This window comes from Diceros bicornis, chromosome 26 (genome assembly GCF_020826845.1).
Source record: "Diceros bicornis minor isolate mBicDic1 chromosome 26, mDicBic1.mat.cur, whole genome shotgun sequence".
NCBI classification, from domain to species: domain Eukaryota; kingdom Metazoa; phylum Chordata; class Mammalia; order Perissodactyla; family Rhinocerotidae; genus Diceros; species Diceros bicornis.
Window position 1 is genome coordinate 3895445 of NC_080765.1, and position 18100 is coordinate 3913544.

The following is an 18100-nucleotide window of genomic DNA, read 5'->3' on the forward strand; positions in this document are numbered from 1 at the left end:
GAGCTGGGCAGAAAGAGCAGACAGGAATTCTTTAGTGAGGAAAACAGATTCCTGTGTCAGCAGTTTGCTGTTTTGATGAGTGAGGCCACTTCACTCCTGAGGCACCTTATCGCCATGGTAACTAAGCACAGAGCCATGTGTTAGGCCCAGACAATCTCTGCTTGAGCCTGCAGCTTTTACTGAAGGGCTGTAGACAGAAGACAAGTCTTCCAAAGTCCTTCCAGACCTGGGTGGGAAACCAACCACCAGGCCAGTTCAGAGGGCTGGATTCTCAGACACTGAGTGTTTCTCACCAATATTCAGGAACCATCCAATCCAGGGTGACAATTACCTTTCTGCAGCTACCTGGTTCCACCATGCTGAGCTGCCTCGAGGAGGCCTCCCGGAGCCACCACCAAGGACAGAGCATCTTTCTGGGTCTGGGAGCCTCTTGGAAGGATTCCGAGGTAGCCACGGTGAGAACAGGGAATCAGAATCCTGGGGAAATCCCAGGACAGAGGCTTTACTCCCCTGCCTTTGGGGGAGCAATACTGAGTCCTTCCTCAGAAACACTGATTTTTCAAGCTGTCAAGGAAGATTCTGGAGTCTCCTATAGTCATTTGTTCCAATGATTTACCAACACTCATCATTATACGATAACTCTATTTTTCTAACCTAAATTCCACACCCTGAAAAGCACAGCTACTGTATATCTAGAAACACTCTTGAAAGGGTAATACTGACAGTAAAGAAATTTCAAACAAGGAAAACTCCCACCCACAACCTTGCCACCATATGATAATCTTTCTTTTCATTTTGACAAGCACCTTCTAGTCTTTCCTGATCCAGAGAAACATTTTTGCTTAGCTACCATCATGATATTTAAAATTTTATCTTTTTCTAGAATATGAGAAATATTTTTCCATTTTTCTCCAGTCACCATAACTATTGTTTCTACTCATGGCTCCCTACTGCTGACCGACAGCAGGTACACTGGGTGGGAGATCTGCCATCCATCTCCCGTCCTGCGGGGACGACACAGGGAGAGGCCCACCTGCCCTTCTTTACAGAAACCACTGGGAAGTTCTGCGCGTTCACTGTTACCCAGAGGCCCACTGCCCCCTCTCCCTCCCTCCTCCAATCTCCAATTCCCAAGAGTTTTACATCACTTTACTTTATAAAGTAATCTGATATCTTACAAATTTACATTTATATTCCTCTTAGGAACGCTGCGTGTTTTTCCTAGGTTGGAAGTGTGACTGCCATACGAATGTTCCAGCACAGTGGCGAATACCTGCTACAATAAAAAGTAAAAGCTATTCTTCAAAGATTTGTTCGGACATGGAGAAGGTTTTGGCATCAATCACAACCGAGCTGGAACTGCAGGAGATTTCCTGTTTTATTTAGGAACGGGGGGTCTTGATCTAAAAAACGTTAGCCACATTCTGCCAAGTTCAGTCCTGACTCCGAGGGGGCAGCAAATGCTCTCGGAGAGTTTAAGGGGAGGCCAACTTTCCGTTAGAGCAAGAGGCAAGGCTAATTTTCCATGCAAACGTCTGCAAAACTAGCACAAACAACTACGTCCATTATTTTCCCTAATGTATTTTGAATGCGAGCCAGCGCTGCCTAAGTTCTCCAGTACTCGCTAATTAAATTGGCCAACCCAGAAATGAAGTGAGAAGGAAGTACACCTGGTCCTCCTTCACATGGACAACCACTCCATTTAGATGTCCAGCCAAGAAAACCAACAGCTCAGGTAAGATGCAGCCCTATGTTCCCGATTTTGGCCAAAATTAAGACGAAATACCGAAAGCTGAAAAAAGCCTCAGCCAGGAGCAGAGCTGCAACCAATGCGCTCTGGCTGCGTCTGAGCGTGGGCTTGGTATCTCGCGGTGCTAGCGGCCGCTGCCGCCCAGCTGTTCTCCTCCCTACACATATTTTCCCTCTAAATCTTCCAGCAGGCTGGCGGGCTTCACGCTCCTCACTTAGCTTTGTTTGTGTTTTCAATGAATCAGTGGGATATAGAGACTAATCAACATGTTTAGAAAAACAAAGAAAGGAAAGCAGAGGACAGCTCACAATGCTGGCGCCTCCTGGGAGCTGGGTGGGAGCAGCTCTGTGCAAGTGGAGCGCAGGAAGGACACGGACGGGGGTCCAGGAGCACGGGCATGGGCCAGCCTGGCCGGCCGGCCGGCTGCATCCAGGTGTGGCGGCAAGGAGTCGGCATGGCAGAAGTGTGACCTTGAAGACCTCGGGGCTCTCAGATGCCAACAGGATGCCAAGCCTCTCAGCGTGCACCCCCAGCCCTCCCTCAGCTGCCCCTAGGCTGGATTCCCAATCTCAGTCCCATTCCTCCGAGTGTCACCAGCTCCACATCCAGTCACACCCTGAACTGTGATCCCTCCTGCCTCCGCTGCCTTCTTGCTCGAAGGGGGCCCCGAGGTCTTCCAGATGGACTCGACTTCCCCCTACCATGACTCCACTGGGAGAGCCATGTGTGCCTGTCCCTCATCCCCTCCTATTAGAATGAAGCCCCTTGAAACAGAATCTGGCCCTGACTTGGGCCCTAGTCCTCAGCCCTGAACACAGGGCCGACAGACAGCCGAAAGAAAGCGGTGAAGAGCGAGAAAACCCTGGATGAACTCCTCACTCAGCTGTGGGCTCTCCCACTCTCCATTAGAAACTACACCACGAGGAATGCAGTTGGCCAACAGGATACCTGTCTTCACCTCCTTGGATCCACAATGAAGGATCCTTTGAGTCTCCCCAATACAGACCAGAGGACAGGAAAACAGAAAAGGCAGGGAAATATTTCATACAAAACAACAGAAATTGGCTAGTTACCTGAGCTCACACAGCCCTGCTGCAGGGGGTCCTGTAGTGACGTCACAGAATGGAGGACTAAGGGAGAGAAAGGGTCACAATTAAATGAGGAAACAGCCTAGGGGCTTCAAGCTTCCTGTTGCACTGAGCCCAGGAGAGGGGGGACAACGTAATGGCTCCAGAGGCCCAAGGGAGGGTCCCACTCCTCATAGGGAGGGCCAGATTGGGGGTCCACACAGGCAGGCAGAGTGCTGCTGGTAGGAGGCCAGGACCCTGGTCGGGGAGCAGGCGGAAGCGGTTGCCTGTGATGTGTCTCACCTCTGCGCCTTTGGCTGATCTTCTTTCCTGATTCCCTGATTTAACTACTTGACTTTTACCTATATTTATGTATAAATAGCATTTTCTTAATTGGTAACTCATTTTCTGCTGCTTATAAAATTAGCTAGGCACAATCTTCTCTCTCCTAAAAACTGCCATCAGTCCCATGGCAACAGGTGGTGGAGGGAGGGGGGCCCTTTTCTGCCTCCAAGCGCCAGCCAAGAACCAAGAGCATGGCCGGCCGCTTCCCTGCAGAGACTCCCCCGTTCCCCACCTGCAGGCGCTGGGGTGGGGCCACCCTTACCTGGCCCTTGCTGCTGCCCTTGGACGGGCAGGACACCCTGGCCCAGTTCGCCGCTCAGCCAGAGCTGCATCCGGATGAAGGGTTCTCGGCCTTTCTGGGTCAGCTTGCCCCACGGCTTCGGCCGGGACAGCATGTCGCTGACACTGCCCTGGGACAGGCCCAGCACCTGGAGTGGCACCAAAGACACATGGCATCAGTCCCCAGGGTTTAGCGAGAGGTTGTAAAGTGCTTTAGCGAAGCACACACAGGTGTGTGGCGGCATGGCCGAGATGGACGACGCACAGGGAGTGCAGAACTACCGCCAGGTGGATGCCCACAGCCTCGGGTGGGGGAATAAGCTGTTCAAGGTCACCGATGGGCTGACGCCCTGGCACGGGGAACCACTGTTATAGTCACAGCTTTCAGCTCCCAGGGAGAGGCCGGTGGGAAGGGGAGAGGAAGGGCTCTCACCCCAGGGTTTCCATCCTGCCAAGGCTGTAGGGTTGTCATCCTGACAACCCGAGAAGGAGGCATTGAAAGCATCTTGCTCTTTGTCTGGTGGCGCCAGGAAAGGCTGAGGTGCTGGGGCCACAGACCCCTTTAGAGGCAGGAGCAGCGGACGCTGGTGGGACGCAGGAAGCTAGTCTCCTTTGCTGGCGCTGGGCCAGGTTGGCATTTAAAGGTTTGCTCTCTCTCATCACATTCTGCTCTATGGTGGGGGCCCAGAGGTGAGCTGGTGGGGATGGGGAAGCCAGTGTGGGAGTAAAACTCATTGCAGACGATCGACTAGTGGCACATACATACCCGAGCTTGCCTATGCTCCCATATGGCCATACATATGTATGGGCACAGACACCCCCCACAGGACACAGATGCAGCCCAGAGATATTCAGGAGCTGCATCCGATCTCTCTTTGAAAAGTTCTCAAGTTCCAGAATAAACGGCTCATGGGCCAAACAAGTTCAATGCTATTAAGTCTCTGCTAAATTTAAGGCATGAGCACAAATGTCTATTTAAATGTTCCCAAATGATATTTTTACAACACTGAACTAGAAATTTCAAAAGGACTTTAAATTCTCATCCTCATTTCTAGTCACCCATCACCTTTTGCAAAATCAGGACAAAGAGATCACAATCAGATATTGTAAGGATTCAGAGCATGGTACGTTGCAAACATTGAACTGAATGGGGGTAGGGGTGTGTGGCCCCATGTGGGGGCCCCTCAGAGGCCACCACTGACCTAGCCACATGCCCCTCAGGGAGGCGGCCTTCTAGGGGAGTGGCACACTTCTCATTACACTCGGCATTCATTACTTAATCTAAAACGATCCTAGGGTATTATGTTTATCTTATAGTTTAAAGGGCTGGTAAATCCCCATTATCCAGAATCTCAGTTACCAGGAAGTACCAAGAACAGACAGGATGTGGGAGCTCATCCACAAACCAGTGTACTTTCGTGAGCCAGGGAAGGATGATGTGGAAACAAGGGCTTTCAGGGCCCTGGGCAGTTCTGCCTGTGCCACCTGTAGCTGTGCCTTCCTGGGCAAGTCACTTCACCCCTCTGGTGGACAAGACAATTATGCCTTACGTAGCTTTTACAATGAGTGCCTTCTGGCTCTATGCACGCTGGTCGTCTACATGATCAGATCAGATCTTTTTCATCAAAACAGCCTGCAGAGGAGCCTCTGGGCTCCACTTGGCAGTGGAGGCAGGACTTGAATTCAGTCACTTGCCAGCTTGGGGCATGCAGTTAACTTCCTCGAGCCTCGGTCTCCTTATCTGTCAAATGGTGACTTGACCATCCCCTCACGGTGTGACTGAGAGGTCTACAGGGGTGTCGTGGGTGAGAGGGCCCAAGCAGGGAACCTGGCTCCTCACGGGGACGCAGCAAACGGAACACCCACTGGCCAGCCTCTCCGGAAGTTCAGGAGTGGACGACATACTATGCTCTTTGGTTAGTTAAGTGGGTGATGGCCACATCCTTCAGATACATACTTAGTCTTAAGCAAGGAAAAGAGATGGGAAAAACCCACGCCCCCAAATTGAATCCCTCACCTTCTCCCCGAAGATCCTCTGACAAATGCCGTTCTTGGCGAGCTTCTCTTTCACCTGCCGGGTGAGCTCGATGGTGTCCACCTCCTGGTACATGTAGATCTCGTACTGCTCGGGGGTCAGTGGAGGGACCGAGGGCTTGGTGGGCTTGGACAGCGGCACGATAGGGGAGGAGGGCAGAGGGCTGTTCTGGGGTGTCTCGCTGCGGCTGGCTCCCGTCAAGCTCAGCTCGGAGCTCTGGGAATACGGCGACTCGGCGCTGGGCCACTCCTTCCAGTACTCGGACGAGGAGGGTCCCTGGAGCTGGCTGCGCTCAGCCCGCGTTTGGTTGCTGCTGCCTTTTTCCTTCCCGCTGCTGGTTTCTTCGACCTTGGTGTCTTCGGAAGGAATGCTACTCTTTCTCTCCGGCTGCACGGTGCTCCACCAGTGGTCCTTCCACACGCCACTGCGGCCCAGCTCGTTTTTCACGTGTCTCAGGACCCCCTGTGCAGAGTCGGCTGCTCCCTGGAGGTCCAGCCCGGGCGTGTCCTGGGCCTCCTTTTTGAGGGCTGGGGGATTGGGCAGAGCGGAGGCGCTGGACTCAGGGGCTGAGGGGGGCTTCTTCAGGGAGATGGCTAGCGGAGAGTAACCAGACGCTGACGACATGGGTGAGGTGGAGATTAACTTGGGGGTCAGGATGGCAATGTCCGTCTGGGACAGCGGCGTCTGCTTTAAGGCGGGGTCGAGGGCGGCCTGCTGGGCCTCCATCTCTCGGCGGGCTTGCTGCAGGATGGAGCGGATGGCGTCGTCCGAGCTCCCGCTGCTGGAGGCAGAGGAGGGCTGGGCCGGCTCTGCTGCAGGAGCAAAGACAGAGGTGAAATGGTGGCGGACCGCCCTCTTCGGTTGGGAGCATGCTTCTTTCACTCCACTTCATTCTAATTTGACCTACCACAAAATGTGGATTATTGGAAGAACCACACTATTTGTCCAACATTTCCTCTGTCTGTGAAACACTAGTGCGACTGGTCTGAGCAGTGATAAAAGGACTAATGCTGCTGCTCTGTGACCCAGGGCCTCTACTACACGCCGACTAGAAGGGTGTATTATCACAGAGCGTGGTAGGAGGGGGAAGTGTGCAAACGCTCAGTGACATGCCATCCCGGACTTCCTTTCCCTGGTGAATTTTAGACAATATTCTCGAGTGCTAGGTTCCAAAAATCTAGTGGTTTTGTGATATTTTAGAAACATAATTTCTGTTAGCAGTTGCAATGTGAGACCAGAGTCTCTAGCAACAAATTAAATGACTGCGTTTGGGTTAGCTCAGATTCTCTTCTGGGTGGGTGGCCGTGGTGTGGCCACAACAGCAGGCCCCCATGATGAGGGGCAGCGGGCAGGCCTTGGCCCAGGAACCCGGGGCTGTGACTTCAGGATTCCTCTGCAAACCTGGGATGGGTAACGGACTAGATCAAGGATTCTTAACTAGGGCTGTGCGCCAGAATCACCTGCTGGCTTTGTTAAAATGCACATGCTCAGGCCCAAGCCCTGGAGAGTCCAAGGGAGTAGCAGGTGTGGGGCTGGACCAGCATCTGCATTTTTAACCAGCTCCTGGGTCCCTGCCGGTGCAGCCTAGTTGAGAAGCGCTGAGCTGAATGTTCCCTCAGGTTGCTCCCGCTCTGTAATACACCTTCAAGTCTGGCGGAGGAAATCAGATAAACTGGCCTTTCACTTGCTTTAAATGAGGCTGAAAAATGCCTCAAACAACAGTGACAACCTCTAATGCCTCTTGAGGACATCATCTTGCTGGTTAACAGAAGGCCCTGTCCTCCCCAACTCACATCCTCACAGCACCCTCAGGGTGCAGGCAGCACCACCGCCACTGTGCAGAGGGAGAAACTGCGGCTTGGGGAGGGGACAGGTGACAACTGAAGCCACACCTTGAACTGGGCCTTTTTACTCTCAATTTGGGGGTTTCTCCTGCTGGGGGTGCCCTGCCAAGCCCTCTGGTCGACCAGCCACCCAGAGGAGGGGCTGGCCTAAATTTCAACTCTGGCCTTGAGAGCAAGAACCATGCCAAACGGAAAGCTGCACCCGTTGTCAGGCCTGAGATCCCACAAGGACAGTTCCCACGGCTCTGGGATCTCTGGCAGAAGGCAGACAGCAGCAGAGGGCAGGGTGCTGGGACGAGAAATGAGAGATCAGGGGTTCTGTCCAGGGTCCACCATGTAATGAGTTTGGGCAAATCATTCTAACTTTGAGCCTGTGTTTGATAATCAGGAATAAGAGGATGACAAAACCTATCTTCCAGGCAGGATAAGGTAGGGAAATGCCCAGCCCATGCCTGGTCACTCACTGACTGGGCCATGTGGGAGTGGGGTGGCCTGGGGAGAGAACGCTGTGACCAGGTGGTGGCCCATCCTCAGCTGCCACAGGAGGAGAACTCGGGCACCAGGCTCCTCTCCAGCAGAAGGTCTGAGCTGAAACTGCTGCACGGTGCACCTCTCATCACAGCGCAACCACAGAGAAGCTGAAATGTGGGCGTTCTCTCCTCTGTGACAAGGCAGCTCTCAGGGACTCCGAGGGCCACTCCTGAGGCAGACTGACTCAGACGGGACATCCATCCACTAAAACTTCCTGCTCCTCCCCAGCAACGTGCATTCCATGAAGCAGCTGGTCAGAATTTATTTTTCATCCCTTCTTTTTCAGTTGTGTTTGGTCAAGTACCTATCCAAATAACAAAAGCCTGTATTGTCTCTAAAAAAAGGAATCTGATACAAACTCTTTGCTGATGTTAAGTCAAGGAGATTCTAGGCCAGAGGTACATTCTTGGGTCAATGCTAGGGAATGACATCATAAAAAGAGTGGTGACTATCAGCAAAATCACACAGACCTGCTCCCCTCTGCACTCGCCTAAATGCTTGAAAACAGACATTCTATCGTTAAAAAAAAGTTAATTACTGCTGACCAGAACGCTCATGACAATTGTCCTAATTAGGTCTGGAAGATGGTGGTCAGAGAATGGAACCCCTACCGGTTTTCTGCACCTGCAGCTCCCTCTTGGCTTGTTCCAGGATGGACTTGATTGCTTCATCGGACCCGGTCTCTGAGGCTCGGATCCGGGTGGTGATGTTACCTGCAGGGAGAAGCCACAGCAACAACATCAAACCCACAGCTGGAACGAAAATCAATGCTGCACAAAGACGTCACTCTGATAAATAGCTCCTGAGGTGAGGCCGGTGACGGTAAGCAGGCAGGCATGGCCTCCCATCTACCTGCACCTGCCTGCGGGCAACTTGACAGCAGGTACCGTGACCCCGGGCAGGAAGGGCTTCCTGCGGAAGCTACCTGGCGTTAAATGTTATTTGGCCAGTGGGACAAGCTCTCATGTTACCCAGGCTGGACATCACCCATGGGTTGGGACCAGGGAGAGCAAACCATTTAATCCAGTGTAAGAGGAGACGAAGGATTAAAAGGCAATGCTTTTCGTGAGTCATTTAAAAGCAACTCCAACAGCTGCTTTGGCTTGGGACTATGTTCAACATTCTGTATGTGTATTTCAGGCTGGTGTCCCCAAAAAGGAAAAGCAGGAGAGGAGGGTGAAGGGTTGAAGCTCATTATCTATCAATCATTTGGATGTTCCAGGGGAACAGGCTGAAGGCTTAACCTAAAATTTTCAGATCTATTATCACATACTGTCTTTTAAAAATTTATGAACGAAGAGAGAAGCCTGCAGACATCCCTAAAGGACGAGAATTCAGTCTTTCGGTCACATGGTGACGCTTTGCAGAGTAGCCACACGTACGGATGCACTGAAGCTACTACCGCCTGGGGGCTGGCTCCAGTTCTTTCTGGAAGCCATCCACATATTTCCATTTTTCCCTACCTTACTAAATAGGAACCACCACACCAAACCATTTACAAACAAGCACACCACCAGGAGGAAGCCCCACAAAAGACGCGACTCCAAGGAGTGCAGCGGGGGTGGCTCACCGGGGCCCACGGGAGGGCCCACTGCACTCGGGATCAGTCCACTCTGTAGCACCTTTAACGGATTTCAGAGTTAAAAGGAAGTACAAGGAAGCAGCAGGACATCACTGGACTCGGTCACCTGATTTTTCTCAGAGCAACAATTGTTATCCTCTCACCTGCTTCTGAGAAAACGGGGGAGGCGGAATTTGAATCTGAAGGGGCTGGGATTCATACTGGGGACTCATTCTTAGGGTGCCGCCCTCTTCTCACTTCCTCTGTGCTCACTCAGTAGAGCGCAGGCAGCTCAGGAGGAAGGGGCTGTGCGAACTTGAACCCGTGCTTTGTTTTATACTTACTAGCTCTGTTTTTCCATCAGGTTCCAGGCCAGAATCACACTGCACAGTTTTAACCCAAATACACAGCTAAGGACATGCTGCTTCCTATGCGACTAACTGCAAAGAGAACCCCCTGCCTGCGACATACCTTCAGACCCATTTCTTCGTTTCGGTACTTCCTGAAATAGTCTGTTCAGGCTCTGGCCTGGATTCTCTGTTGAAAAACAAGTGTGGTAAGAACAAAACAATCAGGGGATGGTGGTGTTGACGATATGGGCTGCGTGACATGAAATCTGAGCCACCTGTCACTACAGAAAGGGCTCAGGGCTTCCTGTGCAACTTGGGAACTACTAGAAACTTCTGAGAGGCCCTTCCCTGGCTGACCGGCCTGCAGAGGCCATGACTCTGCTGCAAAACCAGATCAGATAGACTCAAGGAGCGGCCTCGGGCACCGATGCCACGAGGGACAGGGAGCACAGCCGCCAAGCGAGTCGCCCCCTAGCCCCGGAAGGAAGCTCACATTAATCACCCGAGGACAGTCCATTTCAGGGAGGCTCGCCATGAAAAGCTCGATGAGCTTTGTGCAAACTGATGCTGTTCACAACGTCTCCCTTTTCCATTTGAGTCTAAATTTCAGGGTATTTCAAATGTGTCTCATAAGACTACCTCTCTCTGTCTCTGTTGATGTAGCAGAATGGTCCCCTGTTGCGAAAGACGGAAGGAATCCTTTCAATTAGGGATGTGACTGACTTTTTATCTTTTTATGGAGGGTGGGGCAGGAAGGGTGTTTTAATAAACTTTCTTGCCTTTTACTCAAGGCAGGGGTGTTTTGCTCCAGACTCTAAACAAATCACTAACAGAACACCAACACTGGGAGGGAGCTGACCGCAGGACACACTCCCTCCTGTGCAGTGGGGAGAGGAGAGGACGCGTGGACGGGACGCTCTCCCCAGGGAACCAGCTCTGTGTGAGGACTGACTCACTGAGGCTGTTGCTCTAGGGCGGGATGGTACCCAGGGCTCCTCCCCACGTGAGATCAGCACCCACGGGCAATCGGACCACTGGACGCTAGACACGTCGGGACGTTGTACGTAATGTAATTCCCTCCGATTCAATATACAGTATTGAAATACTGGGTTTACTACTCGAGGTGCTGAGCGAGTTCAGAGGCCAGATGTCCCAAATCTACAGCTTTAGCTCATGCCGGTTGGCCCCTGAATTCTGGAAACAGCAGAACTGAAGAGCATTTTACCTATGTGATGCACAAATGTTTCATCACACACACATACACACACACACACTCTGTGACGGGCTCACACACTGGCACCCACCCACGAAAGTCTCTCACCTCTCTGTCTGCCTTGGATGCTGCGCAGGGCCAAGATATTCTGCTCGTCCGAGAGGAACTGCTTCATCTTGTGAAAGGGCTCCTTGCCGCGAACGGTCAGTTTATTCCATGGCTTGGGCCGGGCCAGAATCTCGCTCACGGACCCTTGAGACAGTCCCAAGACATAATGTCCGAAAATGCGCTGTCCGATATTGTGCTTGATCAACTGCTCTTTCACCTGCCGGGCGATTTCTGCAGTGTCTATCTCCTCGCCCTCGGAGACGCTCCCAGCACTTTCTGACTGGCTGGGAGACGGGGCCATGCCATTTACATCTGGGCTTTGTTGTAATGTACTTGGGGAAGATATGGAGTTTGTGCTGTATGGACCTGTTGAAAAAATCATGCTTGTGCTTCCTGCTTCCTGCATGGCCTTGGAGTAGAAGGACTGCATTAGCTGTCGTTGGAGGAGAGAGTTTAGTGCAAATTTTCCCGTAGAAGCCAGGGGTAGGCTGGGGCTTGCCAGGGATGAGCTGAAAAAGTCTTGAGTTAACCCCGCTGGTGAGAACTGGTGTGTACCATTAGTATTGGAAGCCTGCTCCCCCGTGTTGCGGGGCAACTGAGAAGGAGGGGAGGCCGGCAAAGGTCCAGGACGCCGACTCTCAGGCTGGTCTTTCCCTTTTCTCCTGGCTGACCCTACAAGGAAGGGCAAACATAATGCATTATGGGGGATTCAAAAGGGAAAAAAAAACCAAGACCAAAATGCAAAGTTTGCCCCACAAAAGGGAAAAAAAAAGTGCAGATTTTACAAGGGCCAATGAAGTGTGTTGGTTTGTTTTTCAATTGAATTTTTAAATCAGCCAAACGAGGCCCCCCGAAACGAGCAACATGCATTTCATGTTTGCGCCTTTCTTGTACGTTGCAGCCTGGAGAGTCCCCTTGACATAGATTCAAACTCCTACAGTGACAAGGAGCCGGTACCACACACAGTAAAGAGTTGACAGGTCGCGGGCCTTTTATTGGGCCTCTGGCCTTCGAGCTACGACCAGAAGGGCCCCACCTGAGAAGCAGCAAACACTGACATTTTGGGACCAACGGATTCGCTCACACCACTTGCTCTGAGGCGAATGCACGGCACTGAGTCCACGCGATCGAAGGCACGCACATGTTAAGAATGAATTATCATCGGAGCCCGAGACACTTTAAACGGTTTACCAGCTGCCAAACCCAGAAGTAGTCAGTGACGCCACCATTTTGGGATGAGCAAAGAAAGGCTAAGGGTGGGGGATGCGCTCCCAAGGAAAACCTGACAAAGGAAAAAGAGCTCCACTGAGCCTGGAAGGGCAGGGCCGCCCTGTCAGCAGCCCCCGAGACACCACGAGAGAGGCCGCACGACTAGGAAAAGATCAGAGAAGCCGACACCCTCGCGTCCCTCCTAGGATCGCCTGCAACACTGGCCTAACTGACCTCCGCAGACGCCCTGCGGCCACACGTCTCATCTTGACCGTCTTTGAGGGTGGGGGAGGGGGAGGGGAGGAGCAGTGAGGAGGACGAGGAGGACACCAAACACTCATTAGCCAAGGCTCTCATCAGCTGGTGATGCTCCCCTCATGCACTGGCCCAGACTCACGGTCCACCTTCCGCTTCCTCAACCCCCGGAAGGGACCAAGCACGGCCCGAGACCCTGTCAACCTACCGCTCAGGTCGCTGTTGGAGCTGCGCAGCGCGGCGTTCTCGGACTGCAGCGAGCGGTTCCTCTCCAGCAGCAGCACCGCCAGGGGCTGGGATGTGTCCTAGACGGGGCAGAGCAGGGCTCACTGCCGGGCCCCGGGGCTGCCAGAGCCCGCCACCCCTGCTCTCGGGCACGCTACAGAAATCTGATTTCCCCCGAAAACGCTCAGCGTGCATGTGGAAAACACTTAAGTTCCTTTCCAAAAGAATTCATTTCATTTGAAGTAGTTTTTCTTCTTCTAGACTTGCACAGCTTCTAGACAACTAATTATTCTCTACTCTGTCCTCAAATTCAAGCAGTCTAAACCTATGTCTCATGTGGCAATAGGACTGGCTGTCGAGCTGCAAACCCATCAGAAAGTCATTTTAAGTGGAACCCTTCTTTTGGTGCCAGCCACAGTCAGCTGCCTTCTGGGCAGCAGGAGCAGGATTCCATCTAATGACTTACATTTTAATTGGCCACCAGGTTACCAGGTGCCACTGTCATCTTGCCCCTGTTCCTTCTTCAGGTGAGGCAGTAGATAATAAAATTTTCTAAGCCAGTCCATTTGGGCTGATCCTTAACACAATCTGAATTGTTTTTATCCATGTTCTGAGTACCTGCCAAGTTAAACCTCAATTTCACTTGAATTGAGTTAACAGTTTGGAAAACACAGACTTTTCTCTTCTTGCCTGTTTTTTTTTTTTTTTTTTAGTGAGGAAGATCAGCCCTGAGTTAACATCTGTTGCCAATCCTCCTCTTTTTGCTGAGGAAGATTGGCCCTGGGCTAACATCCGTGCCCATCTTCCTCTACTTTATAGGGGACGCCCCCACAGCATGGTTTGACAAGCAGTGCGTCGGTCTGTGCCCAGGATCCAAACCTGCAAACCCTGGGCCGCTGAAGCAGAGCGCACGAACTTAACCGCTACGCCACCGGGCCGGCCCCCTAGATCTTTTTAATTAAAGATAATTTGCTTTAACTTGGTTAAACCTTCTTGAGGAATTACTCATCAGCTGTAGGCGAGGTCTCATAGAAATATGGAGATGGTGAAGCTCGCCCAGGGATGAACAGTGATGGCAATGATGCTGAGGCTGACACACACTAAAAGCAAAGTGAGTCCGTGTACCTGTGTCCCAGCTCCCTCGGACGGTGTGAACTCCATGGATTTCAGGATACTGTGAAGAGCAAGGCAGAGTGGTTATTCCCTACTCTAGCTTTGATTAACAGCCACACTAATGAGCATGAACGTCATAATTTCCTGCTCTCCAGGAACTGAGGAACTGACAACTTGAACAACTTCCCTGGCGGCACCATAATCTGATCGAGTCTCTAGAATAACTATTCAACTAGCAGTTGGCCAGCAAAAGTTTCTTGCCCAGCATGTAAATCATTCCATATGGAATCACACCAGGTCTGTTCAGAGTATAATTTTAAAGTTTAACACAGACATAACATTGTTGCAAGTGGAATGTATTTGTGAAGCTTAGAGGGAATGAAAAAGTTGCCACAAGGAAGCCAGAGAGAGAAGCCTCATCACCCTCCTGGGGGCCTGCCCACTCGCTCAGGTGACAGCTGACACCTGGGCACCAGGGGCAGGCCTTGTCTGCAGCCACGGGGGGAGGGGGAGGAGGGCCGTGGCGAGCTAGGGGAGGGCACGACTGCTCCTCCTCTATTCTCCTTATCGCTGAAATCAGTTCAGACTATGGCCTGTCTCAACAAGTCCAAGTGGAGTGAGTTCAGGCGCCCAGAACGGCTGTTTCCAGCGTTTCTTTCACGTGGACCTTCCTTCTGTCTGTGAATCTAACGGGAGGAAAGGGCCAGTGAGTCCCCGTGGCCCGGAGTGGCTGGGGTGCTCCCTGCACATGAGGAGGGAAGGGGAGAATGAGAGCGGGCACCTGCGCTCTCCCAGCATTCTCGCAGCTGTGACCTTAGCCTCTGCCCTCTTCAGGCTCCACAGAAGTGCCAGCAAGAGATCACAGTGTGTAAAAATGCCCAGGGCCCCGGGAGCTCACTCTCTGCCTCGGCCACCACAAGGTTCAGTAAGGAGCTGGCTGCTCTTAGTTTCTCTGTGGTTCTATCTTTGTTGTGGCCCTTGTCATGTAAAACAACAAAACAGGAATGAAGAGGAGCTAATGGAGGTAAACGATGTAGTTTTATTTTCTAGTGAGCTATTGGAGATACTAAAAGACCTCTGGGCCCCATCGCATCAGGCAGGAGAGAAGTGGCAAGCCTGGAACTTGTCCTTTCTTAGTGGCTGTCACAGGTTTGCAAGTATATTCTTGTCTGAGATCTTCTTTAGGATCATGTAAGAAAAGACTGAGTCTATGAGGTCACACTAAAAACACCCGTGGTCTCTTCATTGCTTCAACAGATATTTACTGACGACCTATTAAGCGCCAGGCACTGTGGAGGATGAGAACCACTCTGCCTCACCCTCCCGAGCTCTACGGGCTGTCACATAGAAGAGAAACTCTAAATAGCACGTGAAAGAGGAAACCTAGTGGGGACCCTCAGCAGGAGGGACCTCGTGGGGCTGGAGATGGGGCCTGTGTCATGAGGAGTTAGTGTCTGAGAGGGGCCTTGAAGGAGCAGGATGCTTTACGGACCACTGAGGGGGGCAGGGACCCCAGGGCAGAGATGGGACGGCAGAGATGGGACGGCAGCGTGGGTGTGTGTCCAAGGGGGCACTTGGATCACTAGGAAGGAGGAGGCCAGGGACACATTTTATCAGAAAAGCCACCCAAGTGGCGCTTTTAGACACTACGTTGTGGTGGGGGCTGCGGTGCAGATGAAACAGAAAGGCCCTGTTCTGGGAGGAGGGCGTGGGCCAGCAAGAAGCTGGGCCAGCAGGAGGGCAGGAGGGAACAGACGAGGCACATGTTGCAGGGCCAAGTCAAGAAGTCTTGGTTCTGGGGGACCGGAGGTGAGCTCAGAGGAGGCACGGGACTGACTTCAGCCTGGGACGGGAGGGGGCCTGGGCGAAGGCCTTCACGCTTCTCTGATTTAACACTAGCAGAAGGTGCACATTTTTTTTCTTTTGAGGGGGTTAGAATAGGGAGAGGAAGGACAGACTAGCACAGGGGGCAGGCACTGAGGGTCAAGCAGGCACAGATACACACCCCTAAGTAGGAAATGGGGGGAGTACAGAGCTTGAGGAGGCTGGACCTGCTGAGAGGTTTAGGGGTCATCCAAGGAGGTCCTGGCAGGGCTGCCTGTGGCCAGAGGGGGTGAGATGCTTGGGGAGCGATCACAGTGGGCCCAGGACTGAGGGGAGCCACTTCGCCAGGGAGGCTGGAGAAGGTGACGACCAAGGGATGGCTACTGGACGTGGCAGGGAGAAGGTCGAAGAGGCCTTCCGATGGGCTTTTTCAGCAAACCCGAGGGAATGGAATTAAGAATATAAAGATAGCATGGCGAGTGGGTGTAGGCTTATTTTAAAAGGAGAAATTAAAAATGTCAGCAAGAAAGAAAGGAGCCGATGGAATAGCAGGGAGGAGTAGGAAGGAAGGGACTCAAGGTCCAGGCGAGGGGGTCGGCCTGGAGAGACAGGAGAGAGAAGCCGCGACCAGAGGAGCGATTTCCAGGCAAAGGGGAGCCAGGGGACGTGACTGTCTCCTCCCTAAGGCAGGGCACCAGGGCATCTGCTGAGGGGTTAGGACTCAGCTAGGGGCAGAAAAGCACACTGCAGGTGCAGAAGGGCCCGCAGGAAGCACAGAGCCGGCAGGTAGCAGTGGAGAACATGGCCTGCAGGGAGCACTGTTTCATAACCTGGCTGTGGAAGAGGGGGAAGCCCAGGGTGAGACCCCGCCAGAGGAGGTAGGAGGATAACGGGGCCTGTGCACTGTGAGGTCTGCCCAGGAGCTCCAGGTGGGGGGAGGAGGTCATGAGCTCAGAGAGTGCTGGACTTGGAGACAGGTAGGGACCAGGGTCTGGGAGCTCCAGGAGGTCCCAGGGCAGGCTGGGGGAAGGAGTTTTAGGCGGGAGGGCCAGGCTGGGCGGTGGAGCCTGAGGAGGGACCTTGTAAGCCCGAGAATGTGAGCATTAGCACTGAAGGCACAACAACCTCTCGGCGGCTGTCTCTCGGATGGGGAACTGGCAGTTGGGAGAAAAAGTCCTGGAGTCCAGGCAGCCAGAGGAGAGAGAGGCCACACACACTCCTTCAATTGGAAAACAGTCCCATGCTCTGCTCTGCTTCCCTTTGGAGAATTTACAGCTGAAAAACAAGCTCAGGTTTTATAATTTCCATAATGGCAATGTCTCCCGATTTCGTGCATATTGGCGTACTTCAAATGTACCAAATTGGATAAAAAAGTCCACAGAATTCCGGCACAGGCCTGAGTGCACACACCCAACGCACTGGGCAGCTCAGGACATGGCCTGGTGGCGGAGCGTCCCCTGGGGCCGAGCACAAGGCCCTGCGCTGTCCCCTCAGCAAACATGCCCCATGAGCCCCGGCTGTGAGGGCCGGGCCGGCACCGCCACACTTACTTGAGCTCTTTCTTCACCTCCTCATAGTCAGCCTGTCCTTTGAGCTTTTCTTCCAGTTGCTGAAAGCAGAGAGGAATTTCATTAGTGGCCACATCTGAAATAGGTAAACGGCCTGAATGTCTGCGTCCCCCACATTCATCTGTGGGGGTTCTAACCCCCAGTGTGATGGTATCAGGAGGTGGGCCCTTGGGAGGTGATTAGGTCAAAAAGGTGGAGCCCTCCTGAATGGGATTAGTGCCCTTCTAAGAGGCCCCAGGGAGCTCCCTTGTCCCTTCTGCCCTGTGAGGACACAGCGAGAAGAGGGTTGTCTGTGAATCAGGAGGCAGGCCCTCACCAGCCACCAAATTTGCCAGGGCTTGATCTTGGGCTTCCCAGCCTCCAGAACTGAGAAACGAATGTCTGTTCTTTATAAGTCTGTGATATTCTGTCATGACAGGACTAAGACAGACTTCACTGACTACACTCCCTGTAAAACATCCCGCCGTCCCGAGAGGGAATGCAAACACGTACAAATGAAAGGTGACAACGTGACGTGTTGTCTGTTGTCCTTCACTCTTCTGGTCTGTTGTGAGTGTGTGTGTGTGAGTTGGCACGGCATGAATGCACACACGCATGCACACTCTCGTGCACACACACGGCAACATAAGGTTGTAACATAAAACTTAGGAAAGAAGGAAAAAGCTTTACAAAAGTGGAAAACAGAACAAGGAAAAAAATGCCATTTTGTATGAAATATCATGAAATGGCAAACAGAATGAAGAGAAGCTCTCTCAGTGTTTTAAAGCTTCGCAAAACCTGTTAGGCTAGCTGACGCCTGTAGTCGGTTGTCAGCACCTCGGCG

The 18100-nt window shown here is 52.5% G+C and overlaps 1 protein-coding gene across 11 annotated transcripts in view; it reads right to left on the reverse strand.

Moving 5' to 3' along the window:
- The window catches only part of CUX1 (cut like homeobox 1), a 375717-nt gene that overhangs the window by 62067 nt on the left and 295550 nt on the right, over positions 1 to 18100 (reverse strand). For 3 of the 11 annotated variants that reach the window (XM_058569062.1, XM_058569060.1, XM_058569058.1), the window contains exons 12-20: positions 17260 to 17318; positions 13898 to 13946; positions 12756 to 12852; positions 11084 to 11755; positions 9884 to 9949; positions 8463 to 8564; positions 5459 to 6288; positions 3425 to 3590; positions 2824 to 2880 (exon numbers count right to left, since the gene is read on the reverse strand). In XM_058569062.1, the coding sequence (XP_058425045.1) occupies positions 2824 to 2880; positions 3425 to 3590; positions 5459 to 6288; positions 8463 to 8564; positions 9884 to 9949; positions 11084 to 11755; positions 12756 to 12852; positions 13898 to 13946; positions 17260 to 17318 (2098 nt within the window). The remainder of the gene's footprint in view (positions 1 to 2823; positions 2881 to 3424; positions 3591 to 5458; positions 6289 to 8462; positions 8565 to 9883; positions 9950 to 11083; positions 11756 to 12755; positions 12853 to 13897; positions 13947 to 17259; positions 17319 to 18100) is intronic. The other 8 variants (XM_058569068.1, XM_058569067.1, XM_058569066.1 and 5 more) reach the window with 4 other exon arrangements.